Below are 22,804 nucleotides of genomic sequence, written 5' to 3'. Positions count from 1 at the left end.
TCCTTCTGGAACACTCAGAGAAGTAACAAGCGTTAAAGAGACCAAAGCTTGGAGTTAACAATCACGTCAATTCAAACAGCACTGGGGTGGTTTAGATTAAAAGTAAAACGTCCATTAACAAAAGCGAGAGGTTTTAAGTGTATTTAAGTACAAGGGATAAAGAAAAAATGGTTACAAGCAAATAAAAGTGAAAATATGCTTCCTAATGGCTAAGACTTAACTCAGGCTACAGTCTGATTCAAGGTAGATTCCTTACCAACTTTTTTCTTTCCAGCCATCACTGTCTCTCTCTCACATGGGACCATCCACAGAAGTACCAGGTGCTGGTTTCTCTGGTCTTCCTAGATGAAAGATGCCAAAATGACTCTGTTTCCCCTTATCTCTCTGAGATTTCATTGAACTTGTCTGAAGAGGTGTGAGGACCTCCTGGTGTTCTTCCCTTCCTGTGGGCTTCCCATCCTCCTGCTGATTCACATGTAAATGGGGTTTCCACTTCTCTGATTCCACCATGCTACCTTCCACACCTGTCTGGGAGAAACCTGTATTTGGTCACAGATTTCAAAGCATAATGTCAATGCTTTTCAAAAATTCCTCTGAAAGTATTAAAAATTGATATTTCACAGATATTTATCACCAGTGTGTCACCAGCTTTCAGAAAAAGATGTTATTTGAAACACTTTACTACAGTTTATTATATATAATCAGTTGATTCAATTGCTTATTCTCTGCAGTCCAGACCCCCTGGCTTTATAGGCCAGTAAACCTTTGAAATGTATCCTCAAATAAAGTTCCTTTTCTCCTGCTAGGAAGAGATGTCATGTGGTCTGGTGAAGACTTCACACTAGTTCCTTCCCCGCTAGTAACAGCTGAGTGATTACCTCCTCCCCAGTTAGCTTGATGGCTTCGTTTACCTTTTATGTAAATGCCACCTTCATGGTCTCTGCCTGATGACCAGGCTGGTCAGACAAGCAAATACACATTCTCTTAACAGGGGCATTGTAATGAGGTGGCACCCACCTCTTGCAAGTGCCCCCTTATTTGGGTATGTGTCTGCACCTCTTTCAGTTTATGGTGAACCCTTCTGGCAGTTTCTCGTGTCTCAGCCCTCTGGCCGAGTCACACATAGTCTGTATAGAACACAACCCAAACAGACCCCTTCTGGGGTATTAGTTCAAAGTCTTTAAGCACTGCTGACCCTGGTAGGGGGCTTTGCTCCCAGGGCTTCCTCCCTGGAGACTTTTTGCCCACTCTGGCCTGTTCTGGCCCCAGCTCTCCACCTGGGCCTCTTACCAGTTCAGATCACCTTTGGGGGTTTATCACTGGCCAATTGTAAGCCATTTCCCCAGTGGCTTATGGGAGGAACCTGGGCCTGCCCACTACTCCACCAGTGCAGGGACCCTAAGAATAGCAGCCACATGCCACCATGTACCTTTAACTCAACTGCTTTCAGTTCCCTGGCCACTCCCCTGTGGCTCCAACCTTCACCAATGCTTCATCCTTACCTCAGGGCTGTTCTACATTCAGGCCCAGCAGAGAGCCAGGAGCTCTCTCACTCCCCCAGTCCCTGCCAGCATTGAGCTGTCCATGGTGTTGAAGTCCTCCAGCCCACTAGTAGCACTGTCTTTACTCCTCAGGCTCCAAGCAGCAACTGCCTGACTCTGGCTCCTTTTATATGGCCATGCTTGGCCAAGATTGGCTGCTCCCTGCAGCCTCTGATTGTCCGCTTCCCACGCAGACTCTCTATGAAGCTTGGAGGACTCTTCTACTCTCTTCGTGGGACAGGTGTGGCAGGACCCTGAGGCCTCCAGCACAGATCCATAACTTTGTACACATCCCACACAAGAATATTAATTATCAGTGAGTTATTAATTTTCTAGTGATATATTACAGGCCATCTTTTGATATATATATCATGACAACAGCGTGTTAAGTGTAGATCGCGTGCCAGGCCTGACAAGAGTTGCTGACAGAGTAATGAATCACCAATTGACCTCTGTGTTGCACTCACTTTATAGTAATTAGATCACAATTCCTTATTTTGCTCATGAGAATATCATGTGGGACTGTGGTCAAATGCCTCACTAAAAATTAGATAGATCACATCTACTGCTTCTCACCTATCCACTAGGCCAGTAAACCTGTCAAAGAAGAAAAATAGGTTGGTTTGACATGATTGGTTCTTGACAAATCCATATTGGCTATTATTTAACACCTTATCATCATCATCTAGGTGCTTGCAAACTAATTTTTTAATAATTTGTTCCAGTATCTTTCCAGATATCAAAGTTAGGCTGACTGGCCTATAATTCACTGGGTCCTCTTTGTTCCCCTTTTAAAGGTAAGTACTATGTTTGCCCTTTTCCAGTCCTCTGGGCCCTCACTCATCTTCCTTGATTTCTCAATGATAATTGCTAATGGTTCTAAGATTACACCAGCTACTTCTTAAAGTACCGCAGGATGAATTTCATCAGGCTCTGCTGACGTGAATACATCTAACTTACCTAAAAGTTCTTTAGCCTGTTCTTTCCATGTTTTGGCTTGCATTCCTTCCCCCTTGTTGTTAATATTAATTATGTTGAGTATCTGGTCACAATTTTTAAATGAAGATTGAAGCAAAACAGGCATTAAACACCTGAGCCTTCTTGATGTCATCCATTATTAGCTCTCCTTTCCTGATAAGTAGAGGTCCTACATGTTTCTTCAGCTTTCTTTTGCTTCAAATGTATTTAAAGAATATCTTATTGCCTTTTGTGTCCCTCACTAGATACAACTCATTTTATGCCTTAGCCATTTTGGTTACCAAGAGACTGATGAACCTGGCCTGGCTGCTAGTCCTGTCCAACATTGCCCCTTCTCACATCAGGTGACAAGTAACCTTGCAGAATCTGTTCCTTAAGGTACAGGACATGCCACATGTACCCTAGTTTATAGATGTGTCTAACCCACTGATCTACCATCTTAGCACAAGACACTCCATTTGGATAATTCCTGTAAAGAGTTTTCAAGTCACCCCCAGATGGTGTACTAGGTGACAAGAACAAGCTTCAAACATAGCCAATGCCTATCTCGGACAGGCCCGATAGTCCAGCCCCCAGGTTTTGACCTTGCACGCCATCTGTGGACAAAGATCAATCACTTCAGATGTAGAGTGATCATAGGTATGACAAATGACTCTAAGTGGGACTTTCGTGATTCTCCCCTTTGTTGCTGTGCCTGGTTAGAAGATATAGGCCACATTCTTGCAGGCTGCACATATCGGCAAGATTCCTTCATGATTTGCACAATACCCTTCGAGTTTGGCCCTGCACCCCCTCTTCCTGGGACTCACAGTGACTCTCAGCCAGCCAGTAAAACAGAAGGTTTATTGGACAACAGGAATACAGGCTACAGCACAACCAGGTCCCCTCAATCGAGTCCTTCTGGGGGTTCAGGGTGCTTGGATCCCAGCATAGGATTCCCTGAACTCTCACCCCCCAGCCCCAAACCGAAACTGACCCGACCCACTCCAGCCGGCTCCCTGCCTTTTTTAGATTCCCGGGCAAAGGTGTTGACCTCCCCTCCCCCCTGCCTGGCTCAGGTTACAGGCTCAGGTCCTGTCCCTCACCTAAAATCCTCCCTGGCTCTCCCAACCCCCACACAGACAGCCCCTACTCCATCACACCCTTCCCTCAGCTATTGACTGGTTAAGACACTTAGACTAACATGTTTGACTCAAATGTGTATGTAAATGCAATCACAATAACAAAGTTACATGAACTAATCCAAACTGTGGGGTTAGTCCAGTTTTCCAATTTTTTAGTAATTTTAAGGCTATATTAAGATATTTAAAGCATCTGTTATTATGGCATAGGAATTCTGCTGATTGTGTGTGGGGGTGGCAATAGACAGTCAATGAGAATATTTTTTGGGGGGCGGGCTAAATTATTCATTGTGATTCACCACTGTGTGTTACTTCAGTTTTACACCTATGCAACTGCACTGAAATTTAGTGAGTAACAGATGAGTCAGGCCCAATATTGGTTATAAATTCAAGCCAATTTTCTGTTCACAAGTTGTCTGCCAATCTGCCCTGATTTCTGCAAATCTCTAGTTCTAGTGCTCACTCCTCCATTCCAAGCTCCTGTCAGGGGAAGGATCTATGACAAGGCAGCATTTGATTTCCATGGTGTCCCAAATACCAGTCCCTTTTTTGCCTCCCTCTGCAGTCATGGCATACTGGATCCCCCTCCAGAACAGGCCCCCTCTGCTGGGGAGCCCGCAGGCAGCCCTTGACTCTCCACCTGAGGTTTCTGCATGAACATTGACTTTAGGCCAAGCAGTAGGCTCCATCTGGATTGGATGATGTTATCCTTGAAGCAGCTGGCAGGAGTCATTGGCCCCGCCACGATGACTGTGGGGGGGAACCCTCACTGACTAGCTGCCATGGTGGGATTGATCAGCTCTGACTGGTTCTTTCTGCAAGCTGCATCTCATGTGGGATCTGACCCCGACCTGGAACGGTCAATCCTGGGTTGTGACTCCAGTCGATGGCCCCTGCATACAGGCTAGGGCATGTGACCCTGAGGTTCTTGGGGGACCGCTTTTTGCCTCCAGCAATAGCTGAGCCAAAAAGCACTGATGGGGCTGCAGGTAGGCCCAGCCCTGGACCCTGATCCAACCAGCTGCCCAGGACACCCCACTTTGCACACACCCCTCCCTCTTGCAGAGCCTCTCCATGCCTGGGTGCTAGATCTGAAACAGAAGCAGAGGTGGCTGGGAGGGTTTATGGGAACAGAGTGTCCCATGCCCTGAATCAGCCCTTAGAGTGGCATTCACTGCCCTGTGCTTCCTCTCTCTGCTGCAGTCTGAGAGCTCCCACTCCTGCCCTGGGGCAGCAGGTAGCAGTGCACCCTGCAGTAGATCAGGCCTCTACACAGCTGGGATGTTTCAGGCAGGTGGGGGAAGGCGATCAGCCCCATGAACCCCTTAGGCCAGCTGTTCCTATCTGCATCTTATCCTGAATATGTTAAATTTCAAGTGGGTTAACAAGTGAATATCAGGCTGCTTTCACCTACACATGGGGCTGAGACCAGGCAGAGCTTGCCTGTGACTGGCTTCCTGACAGCCACCCATTTCTTCTGCTCCAGCGCCTGGCCCTGAATTTTCTGGGTGTCGTTTGTCTGAAATCCTTGGCTTGTGACATGCTCCATAAATACTGGCTGGGCAAGGGTTGTTCCGGTCTCTTTCAATGAGCAGCAACCCAAGTAACAGCAACGGCAATCCAGGGACAAATATTCTGCCATTTGGAACAGATGAGAACTGTAGCTCTCTCCGCTGCAGAGGTCCATGCTGTGAGACAGATTTATAAAGCTCAGTATTCAAAACCTTGCACCTTAAAATGAGGCATTATACTTAGGAAACCTAAAGGTAGCATTTGTATGGAACAGAGAGGCTGCCAGCAAAGCGTGGATCTCCTCAGGAGAGCCAGAAGATGAAGTAAATGATTGATCTTTTGAGTTCTGAAATCCATATACGTAACAGTGCAGCTCTGTAAATTGTAGGGGTGCTAAAGCATTTCACACAATCATCATCTTTCATAGTGCACAGAGGCCTGTTCGTTATCTGGCCTGCAGGAAGATAGCTCCTGGGGATTATGAAAACGCTAACAGCTTGAGCCAGGAAATGAACCAAGAAAAACACTGAACCTTTGAAAAAGCTGGAAGCGTTTTCCCTTGTTTAGAGGTTTTATTGAATTATTCCTCACAGTCCAAGCTAGTTGTACAGTAGAGTCTGCTCTGGAAGAATAGCTTGCGAGGCAGCCCTAGTTCTGCAATTTCATAGGGTACCTGAGTTAACATAGTATACTACAGCCGTGCTCAAGCACTATAATCTGGTCTCGTTTGCTTGGCCTTTTGCACCAGCATATTTATGCATATTTTATAACTGAATAATCCACCACTGCAGCATCACACTCAGCAGGTCAATGATAGAGGCCCAAAATGGGCAGACAATCAATTTCTAATGTAAAATGTCTTCCTACTAAGTAGACTCTCATGAAGAAATTAATATATCTGTCTTCAGAGCAGGGTTTGAATAGTGAGCAGTAAATATGGCCTAGAATCATACACTGAACAATAAGAATAAAACAAAATGTTGAATAGCTGCTCTGTAAGTGAGCACCATCCACCCTGTGCACTGAATGAAGCAGGGGTCCCGTGGAAAAAAACAGTATGTGATTGTTGTATGCAGTGTAGTTGTAGCCATGTTAGTCCCAAGGTATGAAAGAGACAAGGTGGGTGAGGTAATATCTTTTATTGGACCAGCTTCTGTTGGTGAGAGAGACAAGCTTTCTAATCACATAGCTCTTCTTTGGTCTGGGAAAGGAACGCCTAGCTTCTCTGCAAAAAGCAAGGTTACTCCTGGGGGAATTCTGCGCCACTGTGCAATGCAGAATTTTGCAGAAATTAATGCTGTGCATGCAGAATTTCCTTCCCCCACAGAAATGGGCTGCAGTGTTGCTGGCCACCACTAGGGGCCACTGGACCCAGCAGATCCCAGCTCACACATAGAAGACACTGCCGGGGGAGTGGGGGGAGCTAGGGTTCCTGGCCACTGCAGTTCCCAGCATTCCCTGAGGGAAGGATAGGACGGCATGCAGGAAACTCCATGCAAGCCTGGCACCGAGCATCAGGCTGTTTCTTCGTCTGGATCCCTGGTCTCTGGGGCAGGAGGGGGTGCATTGGCTGGGGGTCCCCTGTGGCTGGGCTCTGGGAGGGATGGGGGCAGGTGTCTGGCCCCCTGGCTGGGCTTGGAGAGGTAAGGGGGGCAGAGAAACAGGAATTGGGTTGTCATAGGACTTTCTTTAACTCTACTCTTGCAGGGAATTTGTGTGTCTATATTGCTACAGACATACTTGCTGACAGGTATTTTGAAATAAATTACCAAAATAATTGAAACTGGTGTGATTATATAGTGTTATTTTAACAAATAAAATTTGCAGAATTTCAAATATTGTGTGCAGAATTCCCCCAGGAGTACAAAGTGGAAAAGATTGTCTAGCATAAATAGTTAGCACACATTGTAAGGGACCATTCCAGGCAGAGTGGCCCATTAACACCTATGCAATTATAGGACAAGAAGAGTGACTATCATAATACACACCTAGGTGGTGTAATGGGGTACACTCCCCTCTCACAAGCACCCCATCTCAGTGTGTGCACCTGCACTCTCTCTCTCTGTTTGTGGTGGGTCTTTGATGACTCAGCCCTCCAGACAAGTCACACAATCTGAATGTGAGTTAAAAATCAAACCCCTTCCAGGATATACATCCAATAGGGGGTGTCATAAACAGATAGTTAAGGGTTAAGGTCTCTTTTACTTGTAAAGGGTTAACAAGCTCAGTAAACCTGATGGACACCTGACCAGAGGACCAATCAAGGGACAAGATAATTTCAAATCTCTGTGGAGGGAAGTCTTTGTTTGTGTTCTTTGTTTTGGGGGCTGTTCTCTCTTTGGATCTAAGAGGGGCCAGACATAAATCCAGGCTCTCCAAGCTTCCTGAAGTATTCTCTTCTATTCAGTATAGTGAGTATTAGAAAGGCGGATTAGTCTTTTTGATTAATTTCTGTATTTGCAAATGTGTGTTTGCTGGAACCATATTTTATTTTTTGTTTGCTGTAACTTGTACTTAAGCTAGGGGGGAGGGAGTCCCTTTTGTTTTTGTAAGCTGTACCCTGTAAACTTCCATCCTGATTTTACAGAGATAGTTTTTTATTTTTTTAATTAAAAGCTTTTCTTTTTAAGAACCTGATTGATTTTTTCCCTTGTTTGAAACCTCAGGGGATTAGTTTGACTCACCAGGGACAGGGGGGGAGAGGTGAATCCCTCTTTGTTTAGATTCAAGGAGTTGAATCAAGGTAATCTCTCCCAACGACTAGGGGAGGGGGAGGAGAGGTGGGGGAATGGTTTATTTCCCTTTGTGTTAAGATCCAAAGAGTTTGGATCTGTGTTCCCAGGGAAAGTTTTGGGGGAACAGAGAGTGTGCCAGACACTGAAACCTGGCTGGTGGCAGCAAGTACCAGATCTAAGCTAGGATTTAAGCTTAGAAGGATCCATGCAGGTCCCCATCTTTTGGACGCTAAAGTTCAAAGTGGGGAATAAACCTATGACAGGGGTCCTATTTCAGCACCCTCTATAAGGTCCCTCAATCTTCAGCCCTATCTTTGGGCTCACTCCTCAGTCAGTCCAGCACAGTATCCTGGTCTGAACTGTTTCTCAGCCCCTTCTGGGATCTCTCAAATTGTCCTTGCTCTGCAAGCAGTCCCAGCCCTGGGGTGGGGCCACATCCACCACAGCTCCCTCCCTGGAAACTCTTCACCTGTTTGGGCCTTTTTGGCCTCAGCTCTTCAGCTATGCCACTAAGAGAGTTCAATTCCCCTTCTGGGGTGCTTCAAATTCCAGGCCACTTTCCCAGTGGCCAGTGGGGAGGACCTAGGCCTGCCCTCTACTCTGGGTCCCAGCCCAGGAACCCTATAGACAGCAACCACCCACCATGTGTCTTTAAATAAACAGCATCACTGCTACAATTCCCTGGGCCATTTCCCCATGGGCCCAGCACATTCTTCACCCTTACCTCAGGGCCTTGTCCTGGTTGAGTCCCAGCAGCCAGCCCAGAGCGCCTTCAGGTCCCTCCCTGGCCTCTGCCAGCACTGCTCTCTCTCAGGTCCTATAGCTCCGCCAGCCAGCCAGCATACCATCCACTCTCCTGCAGCTCCTTTTATAGGGGCCTGCCGGGCCCAGATTGGCTGCTACCTGCAGCTGCTCTGATTGGCTGTGTCCCACCTCACCACTGTAGGCAGCATTTGCTTCTCTCCCTTCAGTGTGAACTTCCACTGCTGTCAGGGGGTTGTCAAGAAGGACATCCCTGAGTCATGAATGAGTCTGAAGCCTGAGCTAATTTCCCAGCACACAGATGCATCAGACTTACCATGCAGTATAGTCACACCCTGCCAGGCCCTGAGTTTCCACAAGCATTTGCTTTCGTATTGTCCCGGTTCATATTTATTGATCTCACTTGGCTCTTGGACGGTCCATTCTTTCACTGTAGTAAAGTGTCCTAGAATCATCAAAGTTAGCAGTGGGAAAAGGCCTAGAGAGAGCCATTTCCAAAGACATCCTCTAAGATTGCTCCTGCAGCTGCACTTTTACAATTCCTGCTGGTGGCAATTTTTGCAGGCACGGTCATTTGAAGGTAGGTGCAAATATTCAAAGTGAGGCTTCTAACTACTAATTGCTCTTTTATACCAGCTAGCTAGACATCCTGGCTGGGATTTCCAAAGACACCTAGGGGATTTAGGTGCCCAGTTTCTATTAATTCCTACCCTTAGGCAGCTTTGTAAATCTCTTCCCTGTATCCTGTCATTTGCATATGTGACTGTATGTGCAAAATCACAGCCATAAATAGTTACTTGTGCAAAATTGCAGGTGCAGTCATAGAAGCAGCAGAATTGAGGCTCTTTTGAAAATGTGGCCCTTTATGGTATGTCTACACAGCAAAGAAAAACCCGGGTCAATAGCAGCTGACTCGGGCTTGCGGGGCTTGGGCTGAGGGGCTGTTAGGGTGGACTTCCAGGCTCAGGCTGGAGACAGGGCTCTAGGATGCTGCAGGGGTGGGAGGCTCCCAGAGCTCGGGCTCCAACCTGAGCCCTGAAGTCTGCACAGAAATGAAACAGTCCTGCTGCCAAAGCCCTGTGAGTGTGAGTTCGCTGCGCTGGGTCAGCCGCGGGTTTTTCTTTGCTGTGTAGACATACCCTTAGAGCATTTACTCTGATTCCATTAGCATTAGCTCACTGTTCTCTTTAGTCATCTACTCCCTACCCCCAATTTGGAGTACTGGTCAGAATTTTCTGTGCAGAAAACGTTTCTGATGGAAAATATGGTTTCATCAAAAACACAGTTTCCCGTGGGAAAATTGGAATTCCAGCAGGAAAACTCCCCAGTGAGAGAAAGTGTGGGCAACCCATTTTCTTCCACTTTCTGACTGATTTCCAACTGGTTACGGTTGCAAAGCAGTAAGAAAATGTAGGTTTGATTCCTCTTTCTTACTTTTTCAAATTCTCCTGTGTAAGACTTGGAAACTCACAATCAGAAAATCTTGAAAAAATCCCCATGGGAAAAATTCCTGCTTTCCAGGCAGCTCTATGAATGTGTTTCAAGATCTGATGCAGCTAGAGTCTCAGGCCTTGTCTACAACAAATTCTTTTGCCAGTCCAGCTATCATCTATACTAGCTGTACTGGCAGAGTCCTCTAGTGTAGAGACAGCTCATGCCAACAGGAGGTGGTTTTGCCCAGCATAATAACACCATTCTTATGACATTGGCTATGCTGACAGAAGCCCTTTTCTGTTGGCACAGCTGCATCTATGTGGAGGTTTTTGATGGCATAGATATAATGGCTAGGGGTGTGTGATTTTTTTCACACCCCTGACCGAGGTAGCCATGATAAAAATACTTTGTAGTGTAGACCTGGCCTCAGAAATCTCAGACAACAGAAGCTGTGAAGGTGTGGTTGGTTTTCCATCTGATGATTATAGGAACAATGAGGGTCTTATGTGAAATGGCCAGAGGCTTCCTGATGTTTGGCCAGTGTTAAATTAAATATTTAAACAGCTGACCCATGCTCTTCATTGTTCAGCTCTCAGTCATTATGAACCCTGAGGATTAACCAGTAAAGGTGGGCTGGTGTAGCTAAGCCAGATGTGCCAAAGTCAGAACTTTCCCTTGTGGCCTCCTTCAGCAGTAGTTCAAAGAGTAGCCAATGTTTGCTTGTATTGCAAATGCACCATTTCAAATTGATTTTTCCTGTGCCTCGGCCTCTTCCTTGCATTGTAAATCTAACAGCCTGCCTTCTCAGCAGCATTGAGCTCCACCTCTTGGAATATCTACACACCGTGCTAAACCGAGCCCTGAGCATGTCCCCTCTAGCTCAGTCCAGCATGGCTGTGTGATGCACATGGAGAAGTGAGTTCTCCTCGGCACTTGAAGGGTCTGTTTATTCTGCTATGCAGCCTACACCTTAACTGATTTTCCCCAGTGAACTTTTCAGATTAATTTGTGCCTGACCCTGTACTCCTTACTCTGCCAGGCAGTTCTTACTCATTTCATTGGCCTAGTGGGACAGCTAAGGTTGCCAACTTTCTAATCACACAAAACAACCCCCTAGCCCTGCCCCTGCCCTAAGGCCCTGTCCCCTGCCACGCCCCCCAGAGGCCCCACCTCTACATTCCCCCTCCCTTGGTGGCTGGCTCTCCTTCACCCTCACTCACTTTCACTGGGCTGGGACAGGGGTTGGGGTGCTGGAGGGGGTGAGGGCTAACTGTGGGTGCCGGCTCTGGGGTAGGGTTGGGAATGAAGGATTTGGAGTGCAGGAGGGGGCTCCAGGCTGGGGGGTGGGGCCAAGGGATTTGGAGTGGAGGGCTTCAGGTTGAGGCAGGGGGTTGGGGTGCAGGAGGGGTACAGGCTCTGGGCTGGGGATGGGCATTTCAGGGTGTGGGAGGAGGCTCTGGGCTGGGTTCAGGGGTTGGGGTACTGGGGGGATGAAGGATCCATCTGGGGGTGCAGGCTCTGGGGTGGGGCCAGGGATGAGGGTTTTGGCATGCAGGAGGGGGCTCTGGGTTTGGGGGGATCTCATGGCTGGGGCAGGGGCTTGGTCGTGGGCTTACCTAGGGTGGCTCCTGGTCAGCGGCACAGTGGGGCTAAGGCAGGGTCCCTGCCTATCCTGGCTCTGCACTGCGCCCCAGAAGCAGCCAGCAGATCCGGCTCCTAGGCAAGGGGTGGCTAGGAGGCTCCGCTCGCTGCTTTCACCCACAGGCCCCCCCCAAGTTCCTATTGGCCGCGGTTCCTAGCCAATGGGAGTGCGGAGCTGGTGTTCGGGGTGGGAGCAGCGCGCAGAGCACCCTGCCCCCACCCCCCCACTCAGGAGCCAGACCTGCTGGCCAGGGGCGGCTCTAGGAATTTGGCCGCCCCAAGCACAGCGGCACGCCGCAGGGGGCGCGCTGCCGGTTGCCGGTCCCGCGACTCCAGGGGACCTCTTGCAGACGTGCCTGCGGAGGGTCCGCTGGTCCCGCGGCTCCGGTGGAGCATCCACAGGCATGCCTGCGGGAGGTCCACCTGAGCTGCGGGACCAGCGGACCCTCCGCAGTCATGCCTGCAGGAGGTCCACTGGTCCCGCAGCTCCAGTGGACATCCCGCAGGCATGACTGCGGAAGGTCCGCCGGAGCCGCCTGCCGCCCTCCTGGCAAAATGCCGCCCCAAGCGCGCGCTTGGGTCTGGAGCCAGCCCTGTTGCTGGCTGCTTCTGGGGCGCAGCGTGATGCCAGGACAGGTTGGGACTCTGCCTTAGCCTCGCTGTGCCACCAACCAAACTTTTAACGGCCCAGTCGGCAGTTCTGACCAGAGCCGCCAGGGTCCCTTTTCGACCGGGTGTGCCATTCGCTTGGCAACCCTAGAGACAGCTCATGGAAGCATGGACTACATGCATATGCAGCTGGAAGGCTTTCGTATGTGATCCCCATTCTTACAACATTCTGTGGGGTGGGTGGGACAGAGCCTGTGTATAACAGGGTGATGCTCAGAGAGGGAGGAGCCCCATACTCGAAAAGTGAATAGTGTTCCGTGTTAACGTCCCTGTTTTCTGGAGAGGGAAGGAAGTGTAAGAACTGCATGATGGAGAGCTCAGCTGCAGTGCATGGCTCTTCAGCTATAAGGGACTGGATCTACTTTGTCTGTTCGGAGTATGTTTTCTTCTTAAAACCCAGCATTTTCCCAAAGAAAAGAATCGGTAGATATCTGAGTACAAGGTGAATAATAATGCCTGTAACTCCAGTGCTCTAAGCTCTTTGGAGTAGTGACTTTATTATTTAGCTCCATGAAATACAGGGGCACTGATCACAGTACAGTTTCTTTGTAATTCAGGGTGGTTCTAATTTTTGATACCTGTAATTAACACTATTGCACATAACAAGAAACGTCACTTTAATGCCTGAATTACTTAATGTTACCCCTTTGGTCTCACATTGAACACATATTTGTAAGAATCCTGGTACATTACCTACATGGCAGCCAAAGGGTAATTACTGCTGAGTTATTCTTTTTGATACATGTATTTATCGCAAAATCCTACAAACCAAAGTTTGACCCCATGGCTTAACTTGGTTCATGGCAGACAATGCCTGTTAATCACCCTCCCACCACACTTTCCTAGACTGACATGGAATTCCCAGGCAGATACTTCAATTTCCTTTGTAAAGACGTGGTCCTGGGCACAGATAGAAAAACAACTCTGGGAAAAGGCCTGATGTTTAAGTGTTACAAGGCCCCCTTGGAAATATACAGCAGTTGAAAGTGAACCTTTGTTCCTGTCTAATTCCTGACTGAGCCGTGTACTCACATCTATAATTGTATTCTGTCAGTGAATATTTCTGAGCAGAGTACTTCAAATTGGTTTCTTACTGCACTCATGTCATTACATGGAGTATCAGGTACCTATTGCTATTTCCTGTCTATTTACATGTAAATGTAACTGTACATAGAAAGAAATAGGAACATAAGAACAGCCAGACTGAGTCAGACCAATGGTCCGTCTAGCCCAGTATCCTGTCTTCTGATAGTGGCTGGTGCCAGAGGCTTCAGAGGGAGTGAACAGAACAGGGCAATTTATCGAGTGATTCATCTGCCACTTTGTTGTCTAGTCACCCAGTTTTATGAGACCCCTTTGTAACTCTTCACAGTCTGCTTTGGACAGCTACAAACTTTGCCACGTCACTGTTTACCCCTTTTTCCAGATCACTTACGAATACGGTGAACAGCCCTGGTCCCAGTACAGATCCTTGGGGGACCCTGCTATTTAGCTCTCTCCACTGTGAATTATTTATTTATGAAGGCCTGAAATTTGTGCAAGTCCATGGAATTTCTGCAGAAGAGAAAAAGAAGGGGAGATTGCTGGGAATTGTAGCTATAATCTCTGCATACAGGACAAAATGCAGCTAGCAGCATTCATCACTTCTTGGTTCTCCACCAGCCCTGAGGTTCAGCAAGATTATCTGTATCCAGTGCAGAAAACTCCTCATTCACCAGCCAGCCCAGAGGACAGAGCACAGACTCATGTGGATTGTGCCTGGAACTCCAAAGGGGAGCTACTTCCTAGTCACAGCCCTTCTCACGGCACCTGCATGATGCTCTTCACAGAGTAAGAAGTGGAGACTTCTGCAAGCTGTGCATATCTCCCACCTGCCTGAAACCCCCCTGCTCCCAACTTCTGCATGACTGTACCAGCTCAGCCAGCATTTGGCACAAGCACGCTGAACTCTGCTTTGGGGACAAGGAGTTCAGCAGATGCTGGGAGCAGGGTTATCCATGTAAACATGAAAAATACCAAACCCTGTTGGGGAGGGACATCCAAGGCAGCTGGCAGACCAGAGATCCTCTCAGGGAATCCTGATCTTCACTCATCACTGTAGAGAGTGGGGTGTCTCCCCCACAGGTGAATGACGGGCCCAGAAGCCCAGAGTGGGCTCTCCCTGGCTGCAAGCCCAGGGCAAGATGATGAGGGACTCTCTTCTAGGTTACCATATGGAAGGACCAATGAAAACATGCAAAATCAAAAGCAGATCCAAGAAGCTGGGCTCTTTTACCAAGACTCGGAAAGTCTCTCTGCCAAGTACAGCTCAAAGCCTTTCCGTCTGCGCATGGGGAGAGATTGCAATTGGATTGGTCTGTCGTCTTTGGCAAAGGAAGAAAACCAGACGGAGAACCCACCGACAAACTCCAAAGGTGCAGGAAGTGACTTTAGCAGCTGGCTGAGGGAGTGTTTGTTCTTTTCCTGCCATACTGTACTAGGCCCGAGAGGGCACACTGATGATTGGAAAGGTCTTATGTTATTGCATTAGCTGTTACATGAGTCAGCGCCATGGAGCTAGGGGTTCTCCATTGCTCCAGGGAACAGCCAGATAACACGGGCAGCATATGGGCCAGTGGCTAAGGCAGGAGACGTCGGTTCGAGTTCTAACTCTGCCACATCCCATCTCTGTGAAACAGGGTGACAATACTGGGCTCCTTTGTACAGTGCTGTGCAGCATCAGAGCCAGGAGTGTGTCGCAGTCACGGATGACTTTTGTCCTAGTGCCAAATGTGGAAAATAACGAACGAAGCCAGAGGTTAGTGAGAGAGACAGCCCACACGGCGGCACACACTGAAAAACCTTGACAACCCTGCAGTATTGTGAACCTTCTCTATGGTGTCTGGCAGCCACAGAGGTGCCAAGAGCCTGTTGCTATTGCAGAAAGGCTGCAGAGGTTGGTTCTCTTTGGGCCTTTTCCCAACCATTCTGTTTTACAAGCAACTCCCACAGCAGAAAGGGAGTAAGGAAGTGTTTGAATCTAGATTAGGCCAAGGTCTAGGCTCTGATTTTGAGGCTCAGTCTGGACAGAGTCTGGGTTCAGACTCCAAATGAGCAAAATTGGCCCTTTTCAGATTTCCTTCGAACCCAAAACCAAGATCCTGGGGGCGAGCTTAGAGCTGTGGATGCAAATGAAATATTTAACAGCACAGATGTTTCAACAAGGAGGTCAATTGTGTGGGGCATTCCTTGAAATCAGACATGCCCTAGCTCAACCAGGAGTTCTGGGCTGGCTGCAAGAGTTGCTGGGTTAGGCTCTCTGCCCTGTGCTATACAGGAGGTCAGTCTGAGTGATCAGAATGGTCCCATCTGGCCTCAACATCTAGGACTCTAAAGCTATTAAATTCCGTGACACTTTTCCCCATGCTGGAGCTATTACTGCATTGGGCTCCTGACGCACGACTGTGCTCCAGTGACGGTGAATTTGATTATCACTTTTTACACTTCCGTGTTAGGTGGCTGGACTTGGCACAGCTGTCAGCATTGCTGAGCTCTTGCAAAGAAAGACCAAAAAAACCCCAAAACCAATTACAACCAGGAGAAGAATGAATAAGCCATGGTGAAGATGTACATTTATTTTTACTTACAGAAAAGCTGCTGATCACCACATTCATTTTGGCACTTGGAGACACTTGGAAGTGCTTTGCTGCAAGGTGACAAATCACAATCTCTATAAAAATGTACAAAGTGGTGTAAAATCGCCGATGTTCCACAACGCGAGGGCCTAAAAGCAGTACACACACACACACACAAACACACGGTGCAAACGAGAGTGGCACAGTGATTTCACACCAACCAGATCCTACAGACTTTATGTTAATGACGAAACAAAAAAGGTACCCTAGCCAGTAGCAATGTAATTAAATGGTGTCAGATTTAGCCTGGTAATTAGCAATCAAATTGCAACTGAGACTAGCGAAGCATAAATGACATTTAAAAGCTTACTCAAATTAAAGTGCAATGCGTGTTAACATTTGCCTCCATACAGCACTGGATAGTAACACTGAAGCACTTAGCTGCTCTAAAAGGTTGCTATTTTTGTGGTCTGCCCATAGCCTATTTTCTTCCCTCCTGACATGAAGAAGGCCATGGGCACTCAGCAACCACCGTGTCGAAAAACCATTAACGAAACACTACTGGACAGGGACCAAAAGGTCCTTCTGGGGTTAATGCAATGTGTGCAGACAAAAGCTAACCCCTGTATAGCACTAAGAAGAGTATTACTTCAGTCCATCGCAAATTATCCATGGAAGTGCAGAAAAACACTATCTCAGCCTTGGCGTGGCATGGCGTTCTAATGGCTACTCGGCAGCTGCCCCGACAGATTCCCCTGGCAGCCCCCATTATAAATACAGAAATAAAGAAAAGCAAAGAATAACCGTTGGACGTTTTTATGCTCAAGAGATTGGGGGGAGGGGCATCTCTCAGAATGGAGCAAAATCTCTTCTCTGTGCTAGAAAGAAAACAATTTGTTCCTGCTCTAGGCGCCCTTTCAGCATTGTCTTTTTGTTGGTTGATTTGGGACACAAAACTAGCTTTGAATGGGTTAATACTCTCCTTGAAGTTAATACACGCACTCCCGGAACCACAGCCCAGGTGTGTCTGGCTCCTGTCCCTTACTGCTGAATGCCAGCCAGATCCTCTTTGCCTTTCTCAGATTTCTTCAAGGCATTAATGACCGGTAACCAAGGGGAAGGCAGTTCAGGGATGGTTTTCTTGCCTTGATTTAAGTGGTTAATGGCTGTGTAGAGACTTCCTTGGGGTCCCACTTCCTGCTCTGAATAGTACATCTCCAGCGCGGAGGGAGTGCAGTGCTTGTGCTGGGGAAAAGAACAGAAAACACCATGAGCAAAAGAGACCTGCAGGCCTTGGTTAGAAAGCAGAGGGAGCAGTGACACTGGCTGGGCCCCAAGCTCCCTTGTAACCAATAACTGTGCTGGGTCATGCTCTTCCATGCGGCAAGAGAAAGGATGCAGATAACTCGAACCCCTGCAGTGCCTGCTGATCCACTCCCTGGGGCGGTGTCTCTTTACACTGATATAACTCCACTGACAACACGGGTTCCTCTGGATTCGCATCAGGAAGCAGAATTCTGCTCCCTGTCCAATTGTCCGAGCTGGGAAACAGGGGCTTCGAGTTCTGCCTCAGTGACCATTCCCCTATATGTGCTGGGTTCCCTGGCCTGCCTACATCCCCCATGCTCCCCCTCTTGGTGCTGGGAGGCAGTCACATCATGGGAGTTTGTGGCTGCATTGCATTATGGGAGATATCATCTGGTCAGGAAGCCCGGCCCATAGAGGACATGAAGCAGTCGGGACCTGAGGCATCTGACCTACAACTCTCATGAGGCCCTGCATCAGGATCCCCAGACTGAAATATTCATTTTGGGAGTATCTGTTTTTTTCCACAGAAAACAGGCACTTTTCATGAAAAGTCCAAACCCCCATTTTCTGTCAAAAATCATTTCAACTGAGAATTTTTGACCATGCCAAACTCCTGAAGCCAGGTGTTTTCCCCTGAGTTTGGAGTTTAACGCAAACATCTCATGCAGATCTGGTTCCAGCTGCTGAAGGGTCCCCAGTCTTGTGGAGCCGCTCTCCCCACAGGAAGCGCACACAGTTAGGACAAGAGAAAGGCTGGGCCCACCCTGGGAAGGTGCTGGGTGGGGAATTTCAAAAGCCTCTAAATGATTTAGTAGCAGGATCCCGGCTGCTGTCCTACATCTGATAGGGCCTTTCCATGCCAGGATGACAAGCGTATGCTTAAACACAACAGCTAGCCCCTTTGAACAAACCCTTAAAACCCTTGTGCAGGCAGGGCAGATTGTATTTTAACCCATGTCTGCTGGTGTCTCCCCGCTAGGGTTCACCTTGACCAGCTAATCCTAACTGCAGCCTACCCCGGCTGCCCTAGGGTTTGAGAACATATTAGTTAAGTCTGCTAGGGAGCATGTCTTTAAAACTTGCCTTTTATCCTAGTGGGGAAAGGCCTCAGATGTCCTTAATGTGCTAGATGGGCCAAATCCTGCCTGCCTGAGTGGGGTAAACCTAGATTATTAGTTTCAGCGGTGTCAGCGTGGGAGGCAACATGGTCTGGGTGGTAGATGGGGGAAGGGAAGGGGGGCTATAAGGTGAAGGAAGGATGGGGGGACCTTCTGCCTCACCTCTGCCCCAACAGTGGTGTCACTTGTGGGGGAGCCTCTCCAGCAAGCTATCAATTCCTTTGTTTGTAACAGGCATGTGATTGGTCACTGCAGCCAAGGCACCCAGCACTGCCAATAATCAGGGCTGTGACCAGAGATGAAAGTAAGCCGGTATGGGCCGGTACAGAGGACCGGTAAGAAAAGGTGCAGTAGCGTACCGGCAAGAAAATGGAGCATTCTCTCCCTCTCTGACTCCTCCTCCTGGCTGCAGCAATATTGAGGGTCCGGGGACCCAGCTCCACAAATGCAAGCCAGGGCACAGCATAATGCAAACATTTGACACTGAGGAGATGGCAGCGTCCTTCCTTTCCCAGCACCACCATCAGTAAGGTGATAACTGAGACAGGCTGGAGGGAGACAGGGGTCATCTTACCTTAAACACAAAGCCCTCAGGGCAGCTTAGCTGGTCGTACCACAGTGCCTTGTACATGACCAGCATGAGCAGGCAGGCCAGGAAGGCCATCGTGATGAGAATCAACCCCGTCAGCTGGAAGGAAAGGGAACAAAACAGAACAACTGGCATGAGCCCAGATGAAGACATTTTGTGTGTTTTTCGCAAAAATCCCCAAACCTGAAGACATCGACAAACAATGAGAGAGGGTACCCTGCCTTGATGAGACTGTCACCGTATCCAGGCCAGGTGCCCACACAGACCTTACTATGAGAGGGGCGGTGTTAGCTCTGTATATGGCACTGGTGGGACCATCACTGGATACCACGTCCAGGTCTGGTGTCTGCATTTCTAATCAACTGGACCAACTGGAAAGGATTTGGAAGAGAGCGATATGAATGATTCAGGTCTGGAAACCTGCCTTGCGGTGAAAGATTAAAGAAAGTCTGTTTCATTTATCTAGGAGAAGGTTAAGAAGTGACTTGATCATGGTCTACAAGCATCTCCTTGGGGCAGAAATTTCCAATAATAGAAGGTTGTTTAATCTTGCAGAAAAGGGCAGAACAAGATCCAGTGGGTGGAAGCTAATGCTGGACAAACTTGAAATAAGGAGCACATTTTAAATGGAGGTTAGTTAGCCCTTGGAATAGCTCACCAAGAGACATGGAGGGTTCTCTGTCACTTGGAGTCTGGAAAGAATATCTCTCTCTAAGGGATTTGCTCTAACTCCACTGTATGTTCTGGGCTGCCTGCAGGAGTCACTGGCAGGTGGGGGGCTCGCTAGCCTGTGGTGGGCAGGAGGACAGACTGGATGGTTGGAACTGTCCCTTCTGGCCTCTATGACTCTATGGATTCCAGAGGGAAGCAAATGGCCATTGCAGCTGCAGCCGTGGGGCGGGGAATACATCTAGGCCCAAGATAAGTAGATAGAGTGATGTCATTGGCAAGTTACTCATACCCTGGTGGGAGAGAAACGGGCCCCAGGAACTGGCCCTGACAGAACGTGTGTGACATCATTTATAAATCGCTCAATAAAGCCGCTTCTCCTTCCACAGCGTGGTATGGAAATGCCCGCTGGTGCTGCAGAGCATGGGTAGTGTCACGGTGCCCAGCTCAGGCACACCGGCTGAGGCCAGGCACCCAGTCTGCATGGATATGAAGAAAGAAAGTCAGCAAGGGAAGGCTCACTTTCACTTCCAGACCTTGCCTGGCTGGCTCTGGGTGGCACAAGGCCTGATGTTATTTGTCTTATACCCAGTGGCTCCAAACAGCTCTCCCAGCTTCCTCCAACAGAAAGCTTCCGGGGGGAGGGCTGGCTTGTTGGTTCTGAAGTTCTATTTTTGGCTGTGACTCATAGGGTACGTCTACACTACGGGACTATTCCGAATTTGCATAAACCGGTTTTGTAAAACAGATTGTATAAAATCGAGTGCGCGCGGCCACACTAAACACATTAAATCGGTGGTGTGCGTCCATGGTCCGAGGCTAGCGTCGATTTCTGGAGCGTTGCACTGTGGGTAGCTATCCCGTAGCTATCCCATAGTTCCCGCAGCCTCCCCCGCCCCTTGGCATTTCCGGGTTGAGATCCCAGTGCCTGATGGGGCAAAAATCATTGTCGCGGGTGGTTCTGGGTACAGCCTCACCCCTCCCTCCCTGAGCAGCAGACAACCGTTTCGCGCCTTTTTTGCTTGGTGAACTGTGCAGACGCCATAGCACAGCAAGCATGGACCCTGCTCAGCTCAATACCGCAATCGTGAATGTTTTAAACACCTCACGCACTCTCGTGCAGTCTATGGTGAACCAGGACCTTCAATCCGAGGCGAGGAGGAGGCGGATACGGCAGCGCGGCGATGACAGTGATGAGGACGTAGACACAGAATTCTCTCAAACCGCGGGCCCCTGCGCTTTGGAGATCCTGATGGTAATGGGGCAGATTCTATCCATTGAACGCCGATTTTGGGCCTGGGAAACAAGCACTGACTGGTGGGACCGCATTGTGTTGCAGGTGTGGGACGATTCCCAGTGGCTGCGAAACTTTCGCATGCGTAAGGGCACTTTCATGGAACTTTGTGACTTGCTTGCCCCTGCCCTGAAACGCCATAATACCAAGATGAGAGCAGCCCTCACAGTAGAGAAGCGAGTGGCGATAGCCCTGTGGAAGCTTGCAATGCCAGACAGCTATCGGTCAGTCGGGAATCAATTTGGAGTTGGAAAATCTACTGTGGGGGCTGCTGTGATGCAAGTAGCCAAAGCAATCACTAAGCTGCTGCTACGAAAGGTTGTGACTCTGGGAAACGTGCAGGCCATAGTGGATGGCTTTGCTGCACTGGGATTCCCTAACTGTGGGGGGGCGATAGATGGAACCCATATCCCTATCTTGGCACTGCAGCGCCAGGGCACCCAGTACGTAAACCGGAAGGGGTACTTTTCAATGGTGCTGCAAGCACTGGTAGATCACAAGGGACGTTTCACAAACATCCACGTGGGATGGCCAGGGAGGGTTCATGACGCTCACGTCTTCAGAAGCACTACTCTGTTTAAACGGCTGCAGCAAGGGAATTACTTCCCAGACCAGAAAATAACAGTTGGGGATGTTGAAATGCCTGTCGTTATCCTGGGGGACCCAGCCTACCCCTTGATGCCATGGCTCATGAAGCCATACACAGGCAGCCTGGACAGTGGTCAGGATCTGTTCAATTACAGGCTGAGCAAGTGCAGAATGGTGGTGGAATGTGCATTTGGCCGTTTAAAGGCGCGCTGGCGGACATTACTGACTCGCTCAGACCTCAGCCAAACCAATGTCCCCTATGTTATTACTGCTTGCTGTATTCTCCACAATCTCTGTGAGAGTAAGGGGGAGACCTTTATGGCGGGGTGGGAGGCTGAGGCAAATCACCTGGCCGCTGATTACGCGCAGCCAGACACCAGGGAAATTAGAAGAGCACACCAGGAAGCGGTGCGCATCAGAGAAGCTTTGAAAACGAGCTTCATCAATGGCCAGGGTACAGTGTGACTGCTGTGTTTGTTGATGAACACCCAACCCCCTTGATTGACTCAGTCCCTGTAAGCAACTTCCCCTCCCCCTTCGAGTACAGCTTACTTATGCAAATAAAGTCACTGTCATTTAAAAAGCATGAATTCTTTATTGATTCATTATAAAAAGAGGGAGAGAAGTAAGGGTGTGGTTTGGAAGGAGGATAGGAGGGATGGAGAAGGCCATTAAAAAAAATTCACAGTAACGACATCCTTCTGGTTGGGCTGTCCACGGGGGTGGAGTGGGCGGGTGCACGGAGCCTCCCCCCACGCGTTCTTACACATCTGGGTGAGGAGGATGTGGAACATGGTGAGGGTTGAGGGTGGTTATACAAGGACTGCAGCGGCACTCTGTGATCCTGCTGCCGTTCCTGAAGCTCCACAAGACGCCGGAGCATGTCAGTTTGATCACGCAGCAGCCCCAGAGTTGCATCCCGCCACCGCTGATCTTCCTGCCGCCACCGCTGATTTTCCTGCCGGTCTTCCTGCCGCCACCTCTCATCTCGGTTGTCCCTCCTGTCCTCACGTTCATCCCTCCTGTCCTCACGTTCACTGGCCTCTTTCCTGTAATTTGATACCACGTCCTTCCACTCATTCAGATGAGCTCTTTCATTGCGTGTAACTTCCATAATATCCGAGAACATCTCATCTCGCGTCTTCTTTTTCCTCCGCCTTATCTGTGCTAGCCTTTGGGATGGAGGAGGGATGGTTGAAAAATTTGCAGCTGCATGAGGGAGATAAATATT

The 22,804-nt window shown here is 48.8% G+C and overlaps 1 protein-coding gene and 1 long non-coding RNA gene across 4 annotated transcripts in view; both read right to left on the bottom strand.

Annotated features, from left to right (window-relative positions):
• Positions 1-288: 288 nt before the first annotated feature.
• On the bottom strand, positions 289-8,719 carry LOC123373925. The gene is made up of 3 exons (XR_006580939.1): positions 8,612-8,719; positions 5,055-5,328; positions 289-539 (listed from the first exon to the last, which is right to left on the bottom strand). It is a non-coding gene; the product is annotated as an uncharacterized LOC123373925 (long non-coding RNA).
• A 7,287-nt stretch (positions 8,720-16,006) lies between these two features.
• The window catches only part of CALY (calcyon neuron specific vesicular protein), a 41,711-nt gene continuing 34,913 nt past the window's right edge, over positions 16,007-22,804 (bottom strand). For all 3 annotated transcript variants that reach the window (XM_045024674.1, XM_045024675.1, XM_045024673.1), the window contains 2 exons: positions 19,008-19,121; positions 16,007-17,252 (listed from right to left, as the gene is read on the bottom strand). In XM_045024674.1, coding sequence (XP_044880609.1) covers positions 17,049-17,252; positions 19,008-19,121 — 318 coding nt within the window. In that variant the 3' untranslated portion in view covers positions 16,007-17,048. The remainder of the gene's footprint in view (positions 17,253-19,007; positions 19,122-22,804) is intronic.

This window comes from Mauremys mutica, chromosome 7 (genome assembly GCF_020497125.1).
Source record: "Mauremys mutica isolate MM-2020 ecotype Southern chromosome 7, ASM2049712v1, whole genome shotgun sequence".
NCBI lineage: Eukaryota > Metazoa > Chordata > Testudines > Geoemydidae > Mauremys > Mauremys mutica.
The sequence above is the reverse complement of the archived record's forward strand: the minus strand, read 5'-3'. Positions and strand labels throughout refer to the sequence as shown.